The sequence below is a fragment of the Drosophila mojavensis genome, unplaced genomic scaffold (assembly GCF_018153725.1).
Source record: "Drosophila mojavensis isolate 15081-1352.22 unplaced genomic scaffold, ASM1815372v1 contig_136, whole genome shotgun sequence".
Taxonomy (NCBI): Eukaryota; Metazoa; Arthropoda; class Insecta; order Diptera; family Drosophilidae; genus Drosophila; species Drosophila mojavensis.
This window is the reverse complement of record NW_025318667.1, coordinates 6,850,992-6,876,372: the sequence shown is the minus strand read 5'-3', so window position 1 is coordinate 6,876,372 and position 25,381 is coordinate 6,850,992. Positions and strand designations below refer to the sequence as shown.

At 39.2% G+C, this 25,381-nt stretch overlaps 1 protein-coding gene across 4 annotated transcripts; it reads right to left on the bottom strand.

Moving 5' to 3' along the window:
* Positions 1-737: 737 nt before the first annotated feature.
* On the bottom strand, positions 738-25,373 carry LOC6586092 (brother of CDO). 4 transcript variants are annotated; one of them, XM_002011679.4, is made up of 7 exons: positions 25,213-25,372; positions 24,537-24,661; positions 6,797-6,933; positions 6,173-6,688; positions 5,965-6,094; positions 5,312-5,461; positions 739-1,698 (listed from the first exon to the last, which is right to left on the bottom strand). In XM_002011679.4, the coding sequence occupies exons 2-7, from the start codon at positions 24,598-24,600 to the stop codon at positions 1,451-1,453; spliced, it is 1,245 nt and encodes a 414-aa protein (XP_002011715.2). In that variant the 5' UTR covers positions 24,601-24,661; positions 25,213-25,372; the 3' UTR covers positions 739-1,450. The 4 variants fall into 4 exon arrangements, with proteins under 4 accessions (XP_032589014.1, XP_043866005.1, XP_002011715.2 ...); XM_032733122.2 differs by having other exon boundaries at positions 739-1,634; positions 24,537-25,373; XM_032733123.2 differs by lacking the exon at positions 5,312-5,461 and having other exon boundaries at positions 738-1,698; positions 24,537-25,373.
* Positions 25,374-25,381: the final 8 nt, after the last annotated feature.

Sequence of the window (25,381 nt, the reverse complement as noted above, 5' to 3'; positions counted from 1 at the left end):
TTGGAAAATTCTCATTGAAAACAGAACGTGTTTCTTCTAAAGGTAAAATCAATAACAATTTCATTGTTTGTTTTCGCTTGTATCTACTAAAGTTTTGGAAGCAATTTAGCTATATTAAATTTATACATATATATATATGGATATATATGTTTTTTTTTTTTCCTGTAAATTATGTCGCGCAGGCAATTTATTTATTTATTTTATTTTGTTTTAAATATTTAGAAAAACTCTTTCCTAGCATGCTGAAATCATATGGTTTATATAACTCTCCATACACTGTACACATGTATATATATAATTTTATATTTGTTTTTTCTTCTTCTTCATCTTGGTGCGCGCTACAGTGCAAAATATTTGCTCAATTATAAAATTCATTCACAGTTTTTTTAAGTTTTTTTTTTTTTTTTTTGATTATCGGACTTGAATAAATCATAATTATATAGAAACTGCGAGCAGCTTCTTTTGTTGTTTTACTAAAATTAATTTTCGAAAAATAAGAAGATACACATACATATATATGTATATACATATATATTTTATTAATATTGAAAACTTTTTAGAGTTTTAAAATATATTTATATATTAAAAATTTTCTAAATCTTTGAATATTTTCTTTAAAAAAAAAAACAAATTTATCTATATATACTTTAAAACTCTTAAAAGTTTCTACATTTTCCAAAAGAAAAAATATTTATATATATATACAATATATATATATATGTATATATAAATATATATTATTTACATGAAATAATTATTTTCAGCAATTATGTAATTTATGCCTGTAACTGTAATTTACTACATCAACAAAAATAGCTAAGAATTTCTCTCAGTGTGTGTATGGGCGTGTGTGTTCATGCTCGAGATTTGATTTTGCTATATACGAGTATTAATAAATCTTTATAATGTCCTTCAATTGAATTTATATCACAGCAATATTTTTTTTGTCATTTCATTATGTAAAATACACCAGTGTGTATGTGTGTGTGTGTCTGTGTGTGTGTTAACCTGTCCCAAATACATTCTATGAGCACGAAATGTTGAACACTTCGCATTTCGGTTTTTGCAACATTTTGTTAACACCTTTCACGTTTATCTACAGAGTGAGCTCTCCCTCAGCTTGGGCGAAAATGTGGAAAGTTTTTGGATTCGAGCTGAGCTATTTTTAGCATTCTCATTGGGGTGTTCAGTTCGTGTTACAAAAATGTTGTTCAACAATTAACAGTAGATAGATAACATAGCATAGTCGAAGCGAATGAAACCGAAAATCAAATTATCGCGCCTGCAGCACAAACGATAAGCTCTACGTACATCAGATGTATGTACTGATGTACCAATGTATGCGAGTATGTATGTATGTGCGCATATAATTTAGGTTTAACCGTAGCACAATCAAAAACAACCTGGATATATCTGAACGGGCGTAGCCAGTAAATTGCACTTTGTACTCTCAAATACGTTTGATGGTGGGACCTGTAAAGAATACCGAAACTTTACGCTTAAACTTTTCCATAGTCGGCTCCGGGTCCTCCTCCTCCTCGTCGTCATCATCATCATCGTTGTAGGGCTGTCCATTGTGGCCAAAGATGACGGTGCGCGTGAATGGCGGCACGCTCTTGGGTCCGTCGGATTCACTGAAACCGGGATTAAGTATTATATTCGGTATAAGCTCAATGCTGTCCCAACCATCTTTGAGTTCTACAAGGCCGCATAGCATGATAAAGAAATTTGAGTCAATGCAATATGAAAGAGAGAGAGAGAGAGAGAGAAAGAGAGGGAGAGATAGAGAAATGATATAGAGAGAGAAAGAGAAAGAAAGAAAGTATGTGTGTGCATTGGAAAATGAAATAGATAGAGAGTGAGAGAGAGGGAGGAAAAGAGATAGAGATGGAACGAGAATTGAGACAAATAGAGAAAGAGTAGAACGAAAAAATAGCATTAAACATCATTTGACATTAATTACGTTACCTTTTGCTAGTTGCTGTAAATTCTTTTTTTTTTTCAATAATTGTGTTAATGTGCATATATAGAAACATATATATGTGTATGCGTGTGTGTATGTGTGTGTGGCGGTAAAGCGCGCTTAAAAACTGGCAACAGCGAGACCAATGCGGCGTATACGTAATACAATTTGGTTCATATTTTCAAATTAAGGCAGACATGTGTGTGCATGACTGTAGGTGTATATATGTGAGTGTCTGTATATATATGCATGTGTATATGTATATGCTGCTAAACCGCTCACATATTGGCAAAGCGAGCAACACTGCGTATACGTAATATTTTTATTTAACACAATTTTGATGATACTTTCAAATTGAAGCAAACATATATATGAGTGGGTGTAAATGTATGTATGTATGTATATATGGCATATATTCTATGTTAATATATGAGTTCAGCTGTTAGGCCAAAAAGCGACCAAGCGCTGCGTATACGTAATATGTGCCTGCATATCATTTATGTAAATTCAACTCAAGCCAAGCGTTCGTGTGAGTCTGTGTATGTGTGTATATGTGACATATATGTATGTCTAACAATAAGCACATTAACTGAAATTAAAAGAGGTAACAATACAAGACTCTAGAGAATGTTCCGATAAATGTATTTGACTTTCTTTATATAAGGATTAAAACATTTAATTGGCGTGCCACAACACAAAGCACATAAATGGAATATTAATTGCTACTTATGTATATGTGAATATATATATATATAAACAGAAATGTATATATATATATATATATATATATATATATATATATATAGGTGTGTGTATATAGTTTACAACATCAATATATAGTTAAGCTAACATTTGCTTAATTTGTTTATTACACATTTAAATTGAGTTTTGAATTGAAAATGGAAATTGAAAATCGAAATGGAAATTCAATAGCAAAGTGACAGCAGAGGAAGGCAGGAAAGCATAAATCATATATCACCGAACGTATCACACGCTGCCAAGTTGCCCATATTACATATCATATCATATATATAGGTACTTTGTTTCATTTTCTTTTCACTTTTCATTTTTCATTTCACTCTTGGTCACGGCTTAAAGCTTCGTTTTGTTTTTAAAGTTCCATAGTATTAGTATTATTATCTGAAATATTTGCATCTATGTTCCTACTTGTTCAGTGCATATTTCTAGAGCTCTACTTATGGTTCTTAGGTGCGCATTGAGATTGTGCTCGTTGTCTATCACAGATGTGGCTAACAAACTTTGGTCGCTAATATATCGAGGTCTTGCGTAGAGACGGCATTTAGTTTTCAATACTTTTAAAATATCTTATTTTGATTGAGAACTATATTATTATATAGTTTTATAATAGCTAATTGCTGCTAGTCATTTTTAGCATTTATACTCGTTCACGAACACAGAAGAGTCTATTAGCTTGATGCTATGTTTGTCTGTCTTTCCATTTGTCTGTCAGTCGTCTAGCGGTCCACTAGTCCGCTTCTGTTCCGTCTGTCTCTCTATCATTCCGTTTACCTATCCGTCTGTCCATCTGCCTGTCTGTATATCCGTCTATTAGTGGCTCATCCGTTCGTTTTACTCGCTATCCACTCGTCCGTCCTACTTCCGTTCGTCTATCTGCCCGTCCGTTTGTCTGCCCATTCGCCTATCTATCTGCCTATCCGTCTCTTTATCGGTCGTCCATCGCTCTACTATCCGCTAATCCGTATATCTTCCGTCCGTCTGTCTCCCTATCTGAACATCCGTCTGTCTGGCTGCACATCCGTTTGTCTGTCCATCCGTCCGCATGAAAGCAAACTATTTCTCCGCTATTCAAGCAAAGACTTGAAATTTTAATATACATATATACTCCTCTATACTCGAATCTTGCCCAATAATAGAAAATATGATAATATTGTAGCTGGTCTAAAAGAAATACTATTTAAGGTTTTAGAAACTTCAAATTTCAAAAAGATTTAATTTGAGCTAGAATATTAAAATTTGGCACATGATTTACAGTTCACATTCTCGACAGATCAATCAAGCTGTGGGGGCGTGGCTAATAGAGTTTATCTGGTACAGCAATTTATTATACTTCAAACACTTTTGGACAACTGAAGGCTAAAAATATATACTATATATATTAAACGCGCATTAGGAGAGTGAAAAATCTGTATAGCTGTAGCATCTACAGTTGAGAACTTAAAATCATCTAAGAGACTTTCAACATTCGGCATTGCTTTAACATATCGGAAACTCGGAATATAATATAATATAATATGTACTTTACCTTAAGCCTCTTTTAAACTCAGGCTACAAAATTGGAATATGGTTGAGCTGCGAACGAGTATTATGCAGTCGATGTTGCCCGACTGCAAGACTCTGAATTATTTATAATTGAATTTGATTATGTTCTCCTCGAAATTTCATTGGAAATTTAATTGAATTGAATATCAATTTAGCCTAATTGAATTTAGATCTTGTTGGCAATACTTTTTATCGCTTGCAGCTAAATATAATTATTGACTTAAAACATAGGTATTATATGCATAAAGCTAGTATATTGTGTATATATATTTTTATTTATATACATATATACGTTTTATACTATATATGATAAATAAGCAAGTGGAATTTTATGTACATATATATGTATATAGTATATTGGCTTTGCAGCTAATGATAGTTAATAAGAGTAGCTACAACAACTAGTAATATATATATATGTATATATGTATACACATATGTATTTAATATTTAATAAGCATAAATCAAACACCAAAAACAAGGCGAAATCGAACACCAACAACAACAACAACGACAACAAATACAAATATGCATAGCTTATGTATGTATGTATGAAACGAAAGCTAATGTGTGGAAAAAAAGGCAGATGAAAAAAAAAATTATAATTAAAAAAAAAAAAAAAAAGAATAAGAAGAAGCACGCTAATGAAGCCCAGGCACTATATTTACATTCGGAATTTCATATATATTTTTGATATATTTCATATTAATTTTTTCTAGTGCCTGAAGTCCATTAAAAAGCATTTGGGATTCAGATTAATTTACAACACTGGCAATGGCAATGCTAATGACAATGCTTATGACAATGACAAGCAACGAGTTGCGTTTTCGAATCAGCAACAAATGCTGTTTGCATTTTGTTTGTTTGTTTGTTTGTTAAAATACGAGCAACAATAACAACAACATTAGCCAAATCATAAATCGTGTATGTACAGCATATACATATATATGCATATACATATATCATGGCATATATATATATATATACAGATATATATCTCAGTTTAGTTTCAGTTATTTGCTATTGTTGTTGGCGAATTGGCTGTACCCATTTGCGTTGCCTGATAGCACTCCTTAGAGAGCACAATACAGAGTCCGATGGCTAATATCACAAGTGTTCCGAGCACTATGCTGACGGCGACTATCCAAATGCGCGGATCGAAATTATCTAAGTCGGGTTTAATAAGGCGTATGAGATCTGCACGGTCCTCGAGCACGTACGTATATATATAATTGAGATAGATAAGAAAAAAGAGAGATGATGACAAACGACAAAATTACCAGAATTACGAATTACTTAAAATACTTGAAATAAAATCATCTATATATCTCTCTAGATATATGTATGTATGTATGTGTGTGTGTGTGTGTGAAATTATAGATAAATCAAGTTGTAAAGACAATAGTTAATTACTACTAGTAGAACGCCGCACAGGACATATACATACATATACATATATGTAGATCCTGCGCCACGTACAGTTGACACCAAATAACAGCAATTTCTACAGATAGATACTAGATAGGCACGACAGCAAGATAACTATCGAATGTTTATCTAGCTAGAACTAAGACTTTGTTTAATAATCGATTCTTATTAATAGCATTTATAGTTTAGTTAGTTAGTAGCTTAGTTAGTTAGTATTTGTATTTGGTGTTGGCTGTGGGACAGGCAGACAGCTAGTCTAAGTGGCCGCTTACCCTCCTCCTTGGTCTCCGGCAATGTTGTCACATTGGTGGTGACCACCGTGCCGCTGCCCAGCTCATTGTTGGCCCATATCCGAAACTCGTAGGTGGTGTTGGGCGCCAGCCGATAGACCTCCATTTGGCGCTGTGACTCGAAGGAAGTGATTTTGTAGCGGAAATGATTCTTGTGAAATGGGCGTCGGGACAGGGCCACTCTACTCACCACATTGGGCGCTATGTTGATGGGGTCCATGCGACTCCACGCGTGCTCGAAGCTGGCATTGTAGGGCGGCTGACGGTACGAGATGTTGCGATACTCAGCCGTGAAGCTGCGCACGGGATAGCCACCGGACTGGGTCTTGTTGAAGCGCCAGATGAGAAAGCCCAATATGGTGGAGGCCTTGAAGTACAGCTGGGTCACCGGGCCGGGTGTGGTGCGCACCGTTAGTTTGCTGCGCTGGTAAGCCCGGTACTCCTGCTCCTCCTCTACCTCGACAGGCTGCGTTGGCTCTAGCTCCCGCTCCTGCTCCTGCTCCTTCTCCAGCTCCTGCTCCTGCTGCGGCGCTGAGGTAGTTGCTTCTGCTGCTGTCGCTGGCATGGTTAGCTCCCTTGCCGTTGTTGGTTTCGCTGTTGTTGTTGTTGTCGTTGATGTTGTTGTTGTGAGGGGCACCGTTGCAAAGCAGACATAAATGCCACTGTCCGAGGTGCTCACATTGCGCAACACCAATATACGACCCGTCTATGGAAGAGAGGGGGCATTCACATACGGAAATAGCTCAAATAATGTGCATTGCTTGACAATAGCTCATAGTCAGATAAAGCTCTATTCACTTAGATGTATTATCACCTGTATAATGGTGCTATTGCTGCCATGCTCCTTGACCCACATAATGTTGCCCTGTGCTATGCAGGGTATGCTAATATTGCCGCCCTTGTCTGTCGCATATTCGTTGTACTTGATGGTGATACTGAGCACCGTTAGCACTGCAAAAAAAAAGAGAGAACTTATGGGACTGAGACTAAGATAGATAGAGATAGAGGTAGGAGTAAAGATAGAGATTCATATTAATATAGAAGTAGTGATAGACGTAGTGGTAGAGGCTAAGGTAGAGGCAGAGGTAGAGGCAGAGGTAGAGGTAGAGGTAGAGGTAGAGGTAGAGGTAGAGGTAGAGGTAGAGGTAGAGGTAGAGGTAGAGGTAGAGGTAGAGCCCGATTAACTCCTGCAATTATTAGAAAAGTTCACAGGGTAAAGTAAACAATTTAAAAATTTCTTTTTGGCTATCGAACATTTGTTATAAACATCTATCCTTTCCAAAGTCCACGTTAGCCACTTCAATTAATTGTCCCGATATGGCGTAATGCTAATTAATTAGGTTTCTATTTCGCTCCAGGGCGAGTGAAAATATATAGTTCAGTTGAGTTGATTATGGGCAGACGTACGGAGCTCCTTTTGTCCGGCTACTTCCGGCTGCTGGCGCTCACCTGCAGCGCCCAGAAGCCGGCGGCGCAGCGGCTGCTGAGCAGCTACCTGGCCCTGGTGATGGGCGACATGTGTCGGCAGGTGTGGCGCTACTTTGCCCACAGCTGGGAGCTGAGTGAGGTGTACAATCAGCGCCAGAAGCACTTCGGCACCTACGCCAAGATCATCGATGCCATGAGCCTCGCCTATCTGCTGGCCCACATGCTGATGGTGCTGCAGGCGTTGCTGCTGCGCAATCGCGAGCGCCGACTCCTGGCGCAGCTACCGTCTGTTGGCGGGCCAAACTCCACGGGCTTCAATCTACGCCTGCACGTGGCACTCGAGTGCTTCATTGTCGCCTGCGCGACGAACCGGGCCCTCTTCCAGACGATCATGGGCCAGCAGCTGCTGCCCAGCCTGCGCGAACTGTACACGACGCAGGCGGTGCGAGCGCGCTACCTGCAGATGTCGCTGATGGTGGTGCGGCTGGACATGAAGCTGCTCTCGCTGCAGCAGCAGCTGCTGCACGGACACCGCTGCAGCCTGGAGCTACGCACCCACTACGCCCACATTTTGCGCCTGATGCGCCAGCTCTCCCGCATCTACGGGCTGTCGGTGCTGCTGATGAACGTGCTCTGCATGGGCGACTTCATTGTCGTCTGCTATGCCTACATCATCCTGTGGCGCCTGACCAACGTAAACATTGGCTGGCTGCTGCTCTGGCAGACCGTCTACGTAGTTCTGCCCACCATCATCAAGATCTGGACACTGTGCGCCGTCTGCGACAGCTGTGCCCAGCGCGTAAGTGTGTCCATCTACCCAGCGAGCCTCTGGCTAAAAATAGTTCCAAATAATCCGTTTCGCAGTCAAAGCAGCTGCTGGTGCATTATGGCGCCTGTGGTGATTAATGGCGCCTGGCGGCGGCAGCCATCAGACGGAAGTGAAAGCGGAAACGGAAATGGGATTGGAGCACGCACCTCAATCGCACGCAAGCAAACGGAAGACTTTTCGCTGCAGATCATGCAAAACTCGGTGCAATTCGAAGTCTGTGGCATTTACCATCTGAATCTTAAGACTCTGAGTGGGGTAGGCCTAGGCGAAATCAATGTGCTGGTAGTTTAATTCCATCTTATTTGTTTACAGATGTTGTTCTTCATCATCGATTCGCTGGTCATCTTTCTGCAATTCACTGGCCTTACCGAACAGCAGAGAAACTGAGCGGAGCTGAGCTGAATCAAACTGGAATTACTTTTGTCTTGTTACTCATATAAATATTCATTAATTTTTCATGTGGGACAGATTCATTCATCATTAGAAAATATCTAACAAATTCTCAGAGCTTATGAAGCATCAATCAGCTCCAAGAAACAAAGCGCTTTTCTCTACTCGTCTTTAATCAATCTCTGAGTCAAAATTGTCTCGACTTGAGATGCAAAGCTGAAAATTCATTTCATATGCAAAATGCCTTAAAGCTTATGGCTTTGTGCACACGGGAATTAGCCAAAAAGGTGAGCAAAGAACTTTAACATGAAAACTGAAGGGAAGAAGGAAATAAAAATGAAAATGAAAATGTAAATGAAAGGCACCAAGTCAATATATTATTTTTCCCTTGGGAACGGCGACCGAAAAATTTAAAGGCACAGGTCGGAGAGCCTTGAACAGAAGTATTCGACAAGAAAATACCCTAAAGAGCTGAAGGAGCTTCTTGCTTCAAGCATTCAGTCAGAGGAGCTTAGGAAAAACTAAGCTGATTTCCCCTACAAAGCTGCTCTTCCAATTAAGGGAGTATTCGACTAGGAATCACCCTGAAGAGCTGACTTTGGCTGCAGAGCAAGCGCTTCAAGCATTCACTCTGAGGGGAGCTTATTTGCCATGCAAAACTGCTGTTCCAATCATTCGGCCAAGCCGGCGCTAGACAGGAGTATACAGATAGAAAACGTGAAGTACCCTGCGGAGCTGCTGTTCCAATCATTGACTCAGAGCCAAAACACAAACACTTATACACCCACATACAGACTCTCTCACACACACATAAGCACACGCGCTGCTTACTGCGCAGTGACTGCGCTTGGACTGCACTTAAGGGCTTCACTTAGGAACTTGCGAAATAACTATTGTTCCAGATGGACTCTCTTAATCAAAATTTCAGATTGTAATACTAATAAGCCTATGTGTCTATATACTAAGTCACAAAACCTCTACTATTAAGGAATACGTTTATAGATTATTATCGATAGCAGCAAAATGGGTTGCAGCATCGACAATGTAATAGAATAATGCTTCGTAACATAATACAGTACTATATATTCCAAATATATTATTATCGATAGCATAATGCACAATATATTATTATCGATTTTTATCGATTATACATAATACAATACTTTATCTTCAGAATTGAAAATCTCAAGCAGTAGTAACTCATGTGAACAGTTAGACAGACGGACTGACAGATAGGCATACGAACAGATGGTCGTGACTATATCAACTCAGCTCGCTCGACCGATCTGTCATTCCTCTTTTCACATGAGAGCTCATACCCGTAGCTTTGCCTTTTCATTGGAATAGTAAAAACAACAATTCACAAAAAAAAAAAAAAAAAAAATTATTTGGCCCGTGCATATATCAATATCGAAACGAGTAAATGCTGTGCCCGACAGACATACATGTCGCATAGCTAGCCAAGCTATTCAAAGGGCATATCACATGAATTTTGCATGACAACTGTCAGTTCTGAAATTGATAAAGGCCAGCTGCACATACATATATGTATATGGAGATATGTACCCAAAAAACTGGCAGCTCATATGACATATTGAAGCAGAAACATGAATAAGTAAGAGCAACAACAGCAGCGACAAAAACTGTTGCCTACTGCGCGGCGCTGCCATTTGGGGACTTCCCAACCATTTGATGCGCTTAATAGCCCGATGTAAGCCGCTTATGGTGCGAGCCATGCTTAAAATGGTAATCCGGCTGAAAGTGCACAGACGAGCGATGATTGAAGCCTGAAGCGGACTATAGTGACGGCCTAATACTCGCTCGGAGTTAGAGCTTCATGAGAAGCGTATTTGAATTGCAATAGTTGATAATAGCAACAGATCTGTCTATGGATCTGTGAGATGTGGCTCTATCGATTTAATACGCTGCTACATGGGGTAAAGTATATATCAAAGTTTAAGCTAGCGAGTGCCTAATCCTCGCTCAGAATTACATATATAGATGTTTAGCATGGATCTGTGAGATGTGGTTCTATTGATTTAATACGCTGATGCGTGGGGTAAAGTATATATCCAAGTTTAAGCTAGCGAGTGCCTAATCCTCGCTCAGAATTACGTTTAGGTAAGTATAGATGTTTAGCGTGGGGATGGGATAGTAAGAGATCTCTGGGAGAGAAATATATGTATATCAAATTTCATTTATGCTAATATCGATATTTTGGCTGAGGGTAGGAGAGACTCATGGCGGTTGAACTCTCTCTCTCTCTCTCTCTCTCTCTCTCTTTCTCCCTCTCTCACTCTCTTTCTAGTTACATCTGCGATCATATAAATAGTGTGACTAGATGTTAGACAAAAAAGAAAGTGATAAATGGGAATGTTTTTTCTTTTCCACAATATTTAGGAGTCACCCACCCTATATATAGTAATATAGTAATATAGTAATATAATATAGTAATATAGTAATATAGTAATATAGTAATATAGTAATATAGTAATATAGTAATATATAGTTGTTTATATCTACCTATATCTTAGGGATCTGCTGAGATCTCTCTCAATGTGCACTTCATTCATTATATGGCAATCAAACTGATGCAACCCACTTTAGCATGACTTTGTGCTATCGCATAATCAGATTTGTTGCATTCTGAGTGAGGATAATCCACAAGCTTTTGCCGAAACACCATTACAGCCACAGGAAGTTACCTGATGGACTGGCGTTGCCGTTGATCCATATAATCATGATTGGTCATGATTGTGATGCATGTGAGAATGTGGTTTGAAATTACTCCCAATCCACGCTAACTGTGTTGGCCTCATATGGAGAGTAACGAGTTTTCAATTGTCATTTTTTTTCTGCTTTGTCACGTACTCAAATGCGCCTCAATGTGTTGGCTGAGCCTGCTGCTGCTATACACAAGATTATAAATGTTCAAGTCTGTAAATTCAATGCCACTGGAGATAAGACTGGGTGGGGCAGATGTAACCCACGCTATTGGAAAGCGCTTTAACTCTTGCCTTTTTGGCCAGCTCGATCAGCTGAATTAATCGTATCGAACATCTTTTTAAGGGCTTTTCTGAAGTCGGAAGAGTCTTAACTCTATTAAGGAGAACCCCATTAAAGAGTCGACAGCTGAGCCGGAACTTATCGCCCAAAGCCCTAAGAATTTTAATGAAAAATGGCATAAAACGAATTATAAAACAGTAACCGTGCCCTATAGCGTTTTCGTGACTTGGTTAAGGTTAATAATATGTAAATAAAAATAATTTAAGTTAGTATCGAATATAATTATAACTGTTAAGTTTTCCATTAAAGCCAAAATTATAGCAAATAAATATCAATTGCCTAAATTTGCCTCATCCTGTAGCTGCTCACGATTTGCCACGCCCTGTTACCCCATTTTAAAGCAGAGTTCCCTAGAGTTCTGTAAATTTCCAATGTCACCCATCTAGCTTTAAATTGCTACCAAATTCTCTTGACAAATTCAATGAAAACATATCGAATTTTACAGAATTTAACTTCAAGCTTCGATGCTGCTCTTCGAGTCTGAATGACCTTTGAAGCAGATCTTGACCGAACCCTTCATAACTCTTAGTACTTCGCCTGATACACGTTCAAGCTACAGTAATTATGTGAACGCCGGCATTTGCATTCAGCTGAGCCAGAAAATGACTTTAATGCGCTCGGGTTGAGTCGGCTTCAATTGTCAGCTAAGTTTCTGCTCATCATTTCGAGTACATTTCAGTCACGTTCCCAGTTTTGCGTCCCTGGGCATTGAAAGCAATTGACAAATGTTGCTGTGTAGGTGTAGATATATATATACATGTATGTGTGTGTGTGTGTCGCTTTATCGTTGCCAAAGCAGAGGTAAAAGGACCAAAAGCAAGCAGACAAAAACGCGACGTCCAAAAATGAACAGCAGCAGTAACAGGAGGAGAAGCAGCAGCAGCAGGAGGAGAAGGAGCAGCAGCAGTAACAGGAGGAGAAGCAGCAGCAGCAGAAGGAGAAGGAGCAGCAGCAGTAGCAGGAGCAGAAGGAGCAGCAGCAGGAGCAGCATCAGCATGCGTCATTTAACTAAGCACTGAACATGCTCTCAGTGCTTCAACATTTAATGCTATATCAACAAGGTGACTACACTTAGAGAAATACCTATGCACTTGAAGCACTCGAGTCGTTCTGCTATCTACAAAATTTCATTTTGGCATTGAACTGGTCCTTATTTCCATTTTTGTGTTCATTCCTTGTTCGATTCAAAATTTGTATATTTTCTCAGGCAAACTTTCAATGACTACACTCAGAGAAATAGCCATTCACTTCTACGTATAATTCAATTTTAATTTTATGGAACAAGTTTTCAATCTAGTTTTGCTTGTAGCAATGAAATGGTACATCAAACAACTCTTCTGCTGCTGCCTTGAATATGAGTGAAGCTTGTGGTGTCCGCCTGTCACACAGTCCGTCATGCTGTCTGTCATGCCGTCCGTCATGCAGTCAGCTCTGCATGCATCATCATCATGTTGATGAAGCGCCAGCAAATGCGAACTGGCCCACCCGAACAGTAATAACAACTTTTGAAATGTTTGATATGCTCTCTGCTGAAATGGGGCAAAGGGGAGATGGAGAGATGGGGAGATGGGGAGTCATACCAAAAGCACATATGCACGCACACGCACACACACAAACACACAGACACACATGCACACAGAGGGAGGCCTTGTGGCATGGGCTCAGAGTGTGGGAATATCGAGCTTAACGCCAGATAAGGGCAAGTAGTGCTGCACTGCAGTTGGTAAAAACAAAAGGCTATAACACGCACACACACATACAGTCATGCATACGCACACACATTATATAAGACATTATGGTGCAGCGTCTGAGAATATGCAATGAAATTTCATAGAGTTTATGTTTTCTTTTTCTTTTTTTTTTGTCAAATCAAAAATTCAAGCAATTCTCATCGGCTTTCCCTCTCTCCATCCACCTGAATGCTATATATAGTCTATCGATTCAACTTAATATATGCCGTTGCATGACCAGCACGATATTCTACAGGAATTTGCATACATTGTAGGCGCCGCTAATTAAGCCAGTCTTCAAGCTAGTATGAAAAAAAGCTTTAAATTGGACCAGAAATTGAAAGGAAACGCATCAGCATTCATTTGGTTGGATTATGAGGCAGGCAAGGATACCAAGTGGATGAAAATGTTGCAATAAAGCATTCAGCATATTTAAGTATGGCCGAAAAGTTCTGTTGAAGTGCTCTGCTCCCAGCATACCCTGTAAATGTGTAAAGTATTAAAATGAAACTATTGGTAAATGGAAAATCTTAATTAATCTTAATCTTAATTCCATCAGAAAACTAATGGGTAACAGCAATTCCAACATCTATAGGCTGTAGTCGTTTCTATATGTCTTTCTCCTATGGAATACCTCTATGGATCTCAGCGAATCGGCCTTCCGTCAACAAAATTCAATCTGTGCAAAACAAAGCGGAAAACTGAGAAACTCGGTGCTGAATTGGGATCTAGCCATTCGCTCTAGAATTGATTCATTCAATACATCTCACATTTCATCTGACTGTCAATAACAACAGAAAAGATTCCTGCCGTGGAGTCGGATGAATTTGAGATACTTTAGACTAGAATAACGAATAAATAAGTTTATATTTCAGATATTTATGCTGGCTAATAGAACTACACCATAGACACTCTATCCTGCAAGAAATATAACGGAAAGGAATGAAACAAATTATAAACAACAATACACTAGACTACATATTTCAATATCCTAAATCTACTAAGTAATATACTAGACTGCATATTACAATATCCTACTACACTTATCGTTACACTACTAAACTACTACTACTACTATACTACTACTACTACTACTATCCATACTAGTCCACATATAATCTAGCACTCCACCTATATCCCCTCAAAAACATGTCTAGGGTATATAACTCTTCAGCTGCTAGCTTTCTGCTCTGCGCGCTGCCCATCGAGTGAAAGCACAAACGAAATAGTTTCTGCTTACCCATTCACAGTGTTTAAAGGAGCATATCTGTTGCACCGGCATGCTTCTGCTCACAAAATTTAACAAAAAATAATAATAAATTAATTTAAATAAATCAAGTGGGTTTATTCATTTATCAAAGGAATAAGGAACACTCTAATACAGCCGCCACGCTAAGCCCAAGCTAGTGTTACGCAACCGAATACGCCCCACTGCACTTTCACTTGCCATATACATTTCCCCCCTACGTTTTGCTTCTGTTGGCGATTTTCATTTCGGCTCTTTTGGACTTCAGTGGAAATGCCGCACAGCCACGTTCCGGTCGATTCAAATGCAATTTTCTTTTTTTCTGTTTTTGCTTCCTTTACTTTTCAACGGCTTTTGAGCTCAGAGTCCAGTTGCAGTTGGTGGCCACAATGTTGTTAACCAATTGACAAACATTTTTCGTAGCTTGGCTTCGACTCGTTTTCAATTGCATTCCATCTCGGCTTTCACTGTATTTGCGAAAGTTTTCGCTAAGCAAGGATTGACAGATACCCTGTAGAAGTAGTTAGGCAATGGGAAAAGCTGAAATACCATTATCACTGTTTATATAAATAGATCTCCGGTTTTCTCTCTCTCTCTCGCCTTCTCTCTCTCTGAGATATTCTCTACACATATGTAACTCTCTCTCTCTCTCTCTTTCCCTCTCTCTCTGGAGATAGGATAGATGGAGATATGATATATGTGAATAGGATAGATGGAGATAGGAAGATATACATAGTGAAAAACGGAGAGAAAAAGAAAGAGTGATGAGAGAAGGAGATAAATAAAGAGAAAGAGGGGGGAAATAAAGATAGAGCGTTGAAAAGAGGGAAAAAGTTAGAGAGATAGAGGAGAGTTAGGGAGATGGAAAGACATAATATAAAATTGAGAGAGCTTAATAATAGTAATGAGAGATATCGGAGTATGTAGTCTATATGAGGGAGATATAGTGGAATAGAGACATATTTATACAGTCATTGGATGCGAATATCTAAAGTTCTGGGGATCCCTAGCCAGCCTCACTGCCATCAATATACCCCAATAGCTCACCCTCGCACTGCAGGGTATACAAATGCACACGGCTAACATTTCCCACAGTAGCAGCAAAATACAATAAACAAATATTGTTATTAATATTATTATTTTTATTATGATTGTAATAGAAAAAGAGCTTTTAATCTTGTGCAAAATGCGCTGAGCAAACAAGCCAAAAAGGAGAACAGCCCCAGTTGTTGGAAAGGGGGGCGGCGAGGGGTGGGAGCAAAGCGGGGCTCTCTGGCATTTGAAAGCATATTTAGAATTGTTTTCCAGCTGCCACCAGCTGGGGGCCATTTGTGAGTGTAACCGACTGGACTCGAGAAATCAACCGAGTGGAGGTCAATGAGGCAATTTGGCAGATGGCCGATGGCAGAGATTTGTTGCTGTTGGCGGACAATGACGCCCACTCGGAGCACAACACAAGCAATCTGAGTGAAAGTGCTGAGCGCTCGCTTTGCCTCTCATCTCTCTCTCTCTCGCTGTCTCTCTCCTGCAAGTCAACAAAGTAGCAGTCTGCCAGATTTAATTAAAATTCATAATTAGTTGCAGTCGCAGGTCGCTGGTGGCAACGTGAATACGACACAAAGTGCCAAAAATAGTAGAACAGCGTTGGCAGCTCCTGTCTGCAGTTGGAAAGAACCAAGAGAGAGGGAGAAAGATATATAGAGAGAGAGAGAGACAGAGAGAGTGAGAGCGAACAAATGTCAATTGTAATTAAATACTTAATTCTGCTGTCGCCGCAAAGTTAACTAGCCAAATGATTCAGGGCGTCGCACATGGGGCGTATGTGTAATTTCCTAGCTACAGCATTTGCTGTGCACTTCACATAATAGGCAACGCGTGTATTTTTTGATTAAAAATATGTGAATACTCTGTAAATATAACACACACTAAACACCATACAAATAAATGTGGCCACATTATTATGGGAATTGCGCATGGGGCGTATGCGTAATAATATAACATTTACTTTATTTGAAGTAAACAGAGTGTGATACGAGCTAGTTGCCGGTGCGAAATGTTTTTTGTTTCCTTCTGTTGGCCTCTATGTGTATATCCTATAAACAATGTATCCACTATGGGGTATATAGCACGCCACACGATTTTTGTTACACGTGTCGTATTCGTAATTTTGTACTATTTGCTTGAAAATAAGTTTATGGCTGCAAAATTTTTGTTTCACTCAAAAATGTGTATACCCTATAGTTCAGGCATTTACTTAGGTGTCCATAAATGGACATTTGCTGTTGGGCGTAATTTCAAATTTTCTAAATTTTATAGCTTTTATAATACTAGCATATGATGGGCTTGTCACTCCAAAGTATTTTCTTAAGGTTAAAAGTATCTATACCCTATAATTCATACACTCTCTTATGAAGCATATGGCCTGATTGTGGGCGTATAAGAAGCGTTTGTCGAAGTAGGGTATTTCTTGAGCTAAATATAAGTATACCCTGTAATCGTGCACTCACTATGTGGCATACCGCTTTTCATATGGTTCTGGGCCTCGTATGCGTTGTTTCGTAGCGAAAGAGCATGGAAAGAAGCTTTTGTCGGTTAACTGTAATTCAAGTATATTACTTAGGGGTTGTAGGCATTTTTAATAGCACATATAGTAAAATCCGGCTATAACGACGTGCTAGGGACTGTCGTTATAACCGGAAGACGGTATAACCATATAAGTTTGCTCCATATAAGTTTTCTCATCGCAATAACCGTACGGACGCTATAAGCGGATTCGTTATAGCCCGATTCTACTGTAATTCAAACGAGCAACACTTGGCATTAGAAAAAGGCTTTTGTCGAGTATTTCAAAGTATTTCTTCAGCTAACAATATGTAATTACAGGGTATACATGCATTTTTATGCACAAATTCAGCATTTTATCCAGGGCGCCTCGTATGCGTCATCCTTCAGCTTCAGCCCAGGCTTGGCTAAAACTACATATGCATACCCTGTAAGTGCAGAATGTGCATCTCAGCTATATTTGATTAAATGAATTCCGGGGCAGGCTTTTGCGCATATGAAGCATCGGCGACATCAGCTGTCGAGTTCTTAGCCTTGCGTCCATTCAATGCCATCGATAGGAAAATCAATGCAAAATCAAATTCACACACATGCCAGCACTCTCTCTCTCTTTCTCTGTGTGTGTGTGCGTGTGTGTAGGCGTCTTTGGCCAGTGTTTATGTATAGAACAAAGAATGAATGATATTTGACACCTAACCTTTAGCGCTTGGCATTGAGTTGGGGAAATAACCGAAGCGCTTTGTTGCCAGTCGCAGCTAGTTGCTGTTGGCCATTGTCGCAGCAGCTTGCAGCTGTAAGCCCTAATTGCACTTTGCAACTAAAAATAACCCATGTTCGTGGAAAACATCAACAAACACGTCAGCCCAACGTGTACAGCCACCGAAAGCCATCGGCAGCTAACTAAGCAGAAACGACAGGCGTGCAACCACTTGCAACCACCACAGTCACCGCAACCACCGCAACCACCGCAACCACCGCAACCACCGCAACCATCGTAACCATCGCAATCACCGCAACCACTCGTAGGCGTGCCCACCGAACAATTAGTCAGCCACACAATGGCTTTTGGCTGCACCTTAATGCAGGACCTGAGACCCAGGTCGCTCGCTCTGTTTGTCTACTTATTGTTTTATATTTTGACTGCTGTCGACTGCCATTGAAATGACGATGTCCTTGCATGCATAATGCATGGCGAACACATGCATCGGTAGAGCAGAAGAGCCAACGCCTGTCACAAGCAACACGTGACACGTGAAGCAGTCGAGCTGGAAGCGGCGAATCACAAATTCCCATTGAAACGAAGCCGGGTTAAATATGCAAACGCCTTAAGGCGAACCCAGCGACAATACGTTACGAGCTTGAGTCCGAAACGTATGCCATGCCAACAAGAAGCAGACTCAGAAGCCCTATGGAAAGAAAGTGGAAGGAGTACAACAAAAAATACGGTAATATATGTAGGAGCAGAAGTCTTAGTAAAAGTTCTTAAAGTGGCAATAGTACAGGTAGTGATAAGAGGGGAAGTAGAAATAGTAGTAAATGTAGATGAAGAAGTAGTAGTGGAAGCAATAGTAGTTGAAGTAGTAGTAGAAATAGTAGTATAAGTAGTGATATAAGTAGTAGAGGAAGGAGTAGTGATAGAGAAGATAAGCTAAAGAAGTATTACAAATGTGGTAGTATATAGAGCTAGAAGTAAAATAAATAGAACAAATAGTAGTAGGTAGCGTAGTAGAAGAAATAGATCTGATGGTAGTAGATGGAGCTGAAGAAAGAAGTACATCGCTCAAATAGTAGTAGCTGGAATGGATTAGTAAAAGTAGTAGTAGATATTTTAGTAGACGAAGTAGTAGTAGTGGTAGATATTTTAAAAGACGAAGTAGTAGTAGTAGACATTTTAGTAGGCGAAGTAGTAGTAGTGGTAGATATTTTAGTAGACGAAGTAGCAGTGGTAGTAGATATTTTAATAGACGAAATAGTAGTAGTAGTAGATATTTTAGTAGACGAAGTAGTAGTAGATATTTTAATAGACGAAGTAGTAGTAGATATTTTAGTAGACGAAGTAGTAATTGTGGTAGTAGTTTTGGTAGTAGATAAAGTAGTAGATGTGGTAGTAGATAAGGTAGTAGATAAAGTAGTAGATGTGGTAGTAGATATGCTAGTAGATGGATCGGTACAAATAATAGAGTACGGAAGAAGAGTGGTAGCACAAATAGGGGTAGGCAGGAGGGGTGGGTGGAGTATTTGTAAAAGTGGTAGCAGAAAAAGTAGCTGAAGAAAAATGGTAGCAGAAATAGCCGTAAACAGAGGAGTATAAGTAAAATTACTAGCAACAAGTAAGAAAGCTCTAGTCGAGACTGCTCGACTACGAGATCCCCTGAACCCTTGGAGCAATAGATATTTCAATACTTTTTCGCGACTTTCAGCTTACACAAGAAACACGCACACACACACACACACACACGCACGTACGCAAACACAGGCATACATACACACACACGCATACAGACACACATACACACACACACTCATACATACACAAACTCATACACACACACACATACACACACACACATACACAAACACATACACACACAAGCAACCATGCATAAACACGCATGGGCTGCAGTGTGCGCTTACTATGAGAACTTAATTGTTTAATAACTTTTTTTATGGACGTACGATCTTCATGAAACTTTTAGATTATGATTATAACATGAATATGCATGTAATTGCCAAAGCACAAGTCTCTAGTATTTGAAATACGCTTTTTACAAAAGTGAGGGTGAGGGGGTGAATTTAGAGGTGGGGGGTAAATTTTAACAAAAACCGAAATTGTATAAATTGCATATAAGCATACATTAAAAATTTGGAGACTCTAGCAATAAAGGTGTAGAAGATATAATTTTATAACTGGGTTTCGATAAGGGTTTTTATCGATAAAAAAATATCGAGATGAGTTATCGATTTTTAATGATAAACTTGATATGCGCGCTGTAATTACGGACATTTTAAAAAAATTTGAAGTCTCTAGCTCTTATATCTTCTGAAATCGACGCGTTCATACATACGGACAGACGGACAGACGGACAGACGGACAGACAGACGGACAGGGCCAAATCAACTCAGCTCGTCACCCTGATCAAGAATATATATACTTTGTGGGGTCTGCCACGCCTCCTTCTCCCTGTTACATACATTTCAACAAAACCATTATACCCTGATTTCCCATTGAAAATGGGTTCAGGGTATAAAAATATTAGTAGTCGAGGTAGATGAAAATAGATTTGCAGAATAAACAAAAGACGTATTAGAGCTATGAGCATTCCCAGAATTCAGTTGTTGCACGAATTCCATTCGAAAACTAACTTGGAATATCTGTAAGCCAGATTCTAGTTGTGGATGCAGATGCGCACTGGGCAGATAAAAAGTCCTTGGAGAAGTAAGGACTCCATATGGTTTACTCAAGCCCATTGGCCTGTGAATTGAGACACCAAGGCAAGCTCGAGAGTTTCTGCCTGGAGGCGCCTGTCTGCACCGCCTCCACAGGGCCCAGAGATGATAAGAGCAGGAAAGGCAAACTCAATATCATTAAAAATTTGCTATTTTCCTTTCACTCGGCTGGCCCACTCGTACAATATGCGGTGCGGTGCCGTGTGAAGCTGGGCTGGGCCTGCTATCATTGTGGCCGGGCTGAGGAATGTCGGCCAGGTCGTGTGCGCGCACTAATTAAGTGTGGATGGCGGCAGCATCTGCCAAAAGTTTCGGGACAAATATCAACATTGAAAGCGCTGGCGAAATTGAATTGTTAGCGCTCAGCGTGTGCGCGATGCCATTTCTCATTAATTCACTCTTGGCTGGCCGAAAAGAACTTTTTAATTAAAAGTAAACGCTTCGGCCATTAGATGACCGCGAACGGGACGATAGCCAAAAACCAAAAGAGAAGAGATAAAAAAGAAAAGAAATGAAAAGCAAAATCGAGAAGAAAGGAAAGTTCGTGCCGCGTTTTGTGGCAGCTATTGCCAATGATTTGTCGTGCTCTCGTGAGTCGTGCATCGTGAGTCTTGCCTCGTGAGTGCATGCAACGCCCACGCTTTAAAGCCAGGACCTAAGCAGCACAGGAACGGCAACGACTCAAGGATTTATACGCAATTTGCATGCAAATCGAGTTGGCCGGGAGTAAAACAAATGGGCTGCAGGCAAAGGGCTACGGCGAGGGGTGGTTCGTGACGGAGGGCGGCACGGAGGGGTAACCTTTGTAGGCTGCATAGTTTATTTAGCTGGACTTCGACTTAGTCAACCGAGATTTATTGCGCAACAACAGAACAATAAGCCCATTAAATTGCCGTTAAACGACAAGCTAAATGGCAAACGGAAAGCAGCTAACTGTAAAAATAATACGGTAATACGCACATGGTCGAACTCTCTCTCTCTCTCTCTGAACTCCCCATCATAAAGTGCCAAAGCCGCCCCACAAACTAAGCTTCTGCAAAAACAAGCGACTAGTTCGTTGACGCAACTTAAGAAGCGACAACAAAAAATCAATATATATTTTATAACTTTCAGTTGCTTCATTTGCTACAAATTGCATTCGGCTGGAGTCGAGAGCTGCCCGACTGAAAGATACCCGGCCCTTATAAAAAAAAAAATAATAAGAAGAAGAAAAATAAAATAATATAAATAAAATGCAATAAATCAAATCTGACAAACAGAAATATGATGCAGAAGTCAATAATCTGCGCGGCTACAATATACCCTATCCAAATTAAGAGTTCCACCTGGTAGGATTATAAAGATTGAACTAAGACTTATATCACATACATACATATCTATGTGAATATATATTTAAATTTCAGTTGCTTCATTTGCTGAAGATTTCATTCGGCTCAAGATGAGCTTTGCTTGACTGCCAGATACCCGGCCTTTATTAAAAAAATAAATTAATATAATATAAATACCTTTCTCTCCCCCCCTCCCTCCCCTCTACTTATGTTAAATTCTAACAAATCAATTGCCATTGCATAAAATATTATGTTTAAGTAGAAAAGGATAATGTGTCCTGTACTCTTAAATTTAAAAAAAATAAATAAAATAAAAATAAAAAAAAAATGTAAAACACAACACTTATGTATTCCGTAAATTTATTAAAAATAAAGTGTCCCATATAAATAAATATATAAAGCAATAAATCAAATATGACAAACAGAAATATTATGCAAAAGTCAAAATTTTTCTCGGCTACAAAATACCCTATCCAAATGAAAGGGGAGACTAGATACGAATAAATTTCAATTTTATGATGAATGAATATAAAAAAGTAATAAATGAGTTGTGCAAACATAATTAGACAGACATTTGGCCCAGATGGTAAATATGCTGCTCGACTACAAGATACCTCACTCAACTTAACAGAATGACTGAATGGGGCGAAGAAGACTGATAAATATGTTTTACAAATTTTTGTATACATTTATTTATTTGACGTTAGAGCTAATATAAAGCTAAACTTAACTAAAAATGATGCACTTGCTACTGAGGCCATCGGCTCTACTTTGATAACTTTCAGTTGCTTAACTTGCTACAGATTGCACTGAGCTCAATTCGAGAGCTGCTCAACTGCTGGACACCCGATCCTTAATACGAAAATGCAATCAATCAAATGAACAAAGAGAATTGGTTTATCTATGTATCTGGCCCAAATAGTAAATATGGTCAAATAAATGTGCTGGTAGACTACAGCAATACCCTATACCATTTAAAAGTATGATTAGATAAGATGAAGAAGAAACAAATCGTCCCTTACTGAATTACATATTTATGTTCATGTGTTCCATTAAATAATATGTATAACTATAAATATTATACCCAAGCAGCCAAGTTTTTGATAATAAACAAATATACTTATTAAAGTATATACAAATATAAAGAAAATGCAGGTATTTGTTTAATATGCCTGCTTAGCTTTGTCCTTAACCCATTTCATGTTGTTTTCAACCTACCCTGGTGTTACTCGTCGTATACTTGATCACCGAGCTTATTTCACATCATCAGCGGAGCTAAGTCAGCTGCAACCTTAAAATTAATGATACAGCATGCAGAGAGCCTTCAGCTTTGTCCCAGCTTAGCAACTCCCCCAGGGCAAGGGCAGGTTGTTAGGGATTGATTCACATGGGCCAAGTTAATTGGCCCGGCCAATGCGAAGCCAAACTGGGTCACGTTGCGTCGCTGGGCTTTTGCGGCCAAAACTTATAGCTGATTTATTAATTATGGAAACGCTTGATAGCCAGTTGCGGGCGCAGGTACCGTGACGTACCACACGGCGTATGAGCAACAATTGCGACTTTTATATTTAGACAGAATATTTGATCGATTCGCAAACAGCGGCTATTGTGAGCTATTATTGCTCGACAATGCACTTACCCAGGGGTATTATAGATGGGCGGGTGTACATATTTAGACTGATATATGAATACATATATCTTTTATAATCTATATTATAAATCAGCAACCACAACTCAATGCGTCGTTAGGCTGTTCATACTTATATGTATCGCTATGGCTCTGGCTCTGGCTAGGCAATTTTTATCTTTGACCGATCAAACAATATCGAATAGCGAGCTAGATCTTTCATCATATGAAGAATATGTAGAGAGAGTAAAAGAATAATAAGGTGTCAAAGAAATAAAAGATATAATAAATATAAGATATGAGATATAATATATACCTATATATTATATAAGTATATATTATATCTATCATAGATCAGTGACCACAAATTATTTAAGATTGCTAGGTTGTACTCATACGCGTCAGATATCACTATCATAGGCAAGATCTCTAGCTAATTGCGATCTAGTTCTTTGATCGTATAAAGATGAAGAATAGATAGAAAAAGTAGAGAGTAAAATAAATATGTTATACATCTACAAGGTAATATAGATCAGACTCTTCGTCCAATTCTATGATATAACACATATATAAAGGTATCATCTCTTTTCTTTTAGATACCACTCGAGATCTAATTACGATCTAGTACTTTAATTATATAAAGATGAAGAATAGATAGAGAGTAAGAGTAAGAGAATTTCCAATAATCTAATCTAAACTAAATTGCTTTCATAATACATTACAAACATTAGAGATGTTATATACATCAAAGACTCATTGCTTGATCATTTCAGTTCATGAGTCACGAGTCATGAGCCTCGGCTAGTGTATATAGGCTTCGGTGTGCCCGAAGACAATTTCTTGTATCTTTGCAGATTATATAAAGCTGGCAGTTATGCGTATTATATTCCGTTTGCCTTACCTTGGGTGAAAAATAATAAATTGAACGATGACAGCGCTAGCACGGAGCTGGATGTGGAAGACATGCTTCCATATTACACTTTATATAAGCACGAGCCACGTAGCCGCTGACGTTGCCGATGCCGGCTAAAAAAAAAAATTCAGCAAATAGGTAATATCAAATGTAAGCAAACAACAACTGCAACAACAATGGCAATGGCAACAACGACAACTATATAACAACAACAAAAATAAAGACAACAAATGGTAACTCGTGACAACAATGGGCAAAGGACGACGCGCCAAAGGCGGCCAAAAACAGTTTGGCGCGTCGCTTGTTATTGTTATTGTTGCCTTTGCTGTTGCTGTTGCTGTTGTACAAGTTGCTACAGCTGTAGTTGTTGCTGTTGGCTGTTGGCTGTTGTTAGCCGTTGGCTCCTTTTGACGTAACTTCCACTTCGCCTCTGGGCGAATTCAGAATTCAGCAACCAACACAAACAAACACAGTCACACACACACACACACGTTCACTCAATTAATTAAACAAATGACAAGCTGACAATAAAAAAAAAAAAAAGCAAACAAACAACAAAAAATAGCAAAACAAGAACTAGATTGTTTCCTTTTGGCCTTTCAATATGCCCTTTCTATCGCTCTCTCGCTCTCTTTCGCACTCTCTTTCAACTTGCTGCACACACTATTTATTGTTGTTTCTGTTGTTGTTTTTGTTTTTGTTTTATTATTATTAATGCTGTTTCAGTTGTTGCTATTTTGCTCCGTTGCTCGTGTTTTCTCTGGGGCTGCGCGGCCCGAGCGTCCGTTGCGTTCGAGTTACGTTCCTCGACTGAACGGCTGGCTCTGCCTGCC

Bases quoted from the DNA above. Each gene is read 5' to 3' on its own strand.
- LOC6586092 (XM_002011679.4), bottom strand. From the start codon at position 24,600: ATGTCTTCCACATCCAGCTCCGTGCTAGCGCTGTCATCGTTCAATTTA. The intron at 6,689-6,796 runs GTGATAATACAT...TCTCTTCCATAG, and splicing joins GCAATAGCACCATTATACAG to ACGGGTCGTATATTGGTGTT. The intron at 1,699-5,311 runs GTACAGCCAATT...GCGGCCTTGTAG, and splicing joins CTATCAGGCAACGCAAATGG to AACTCAAAGATGGTTGGGAC.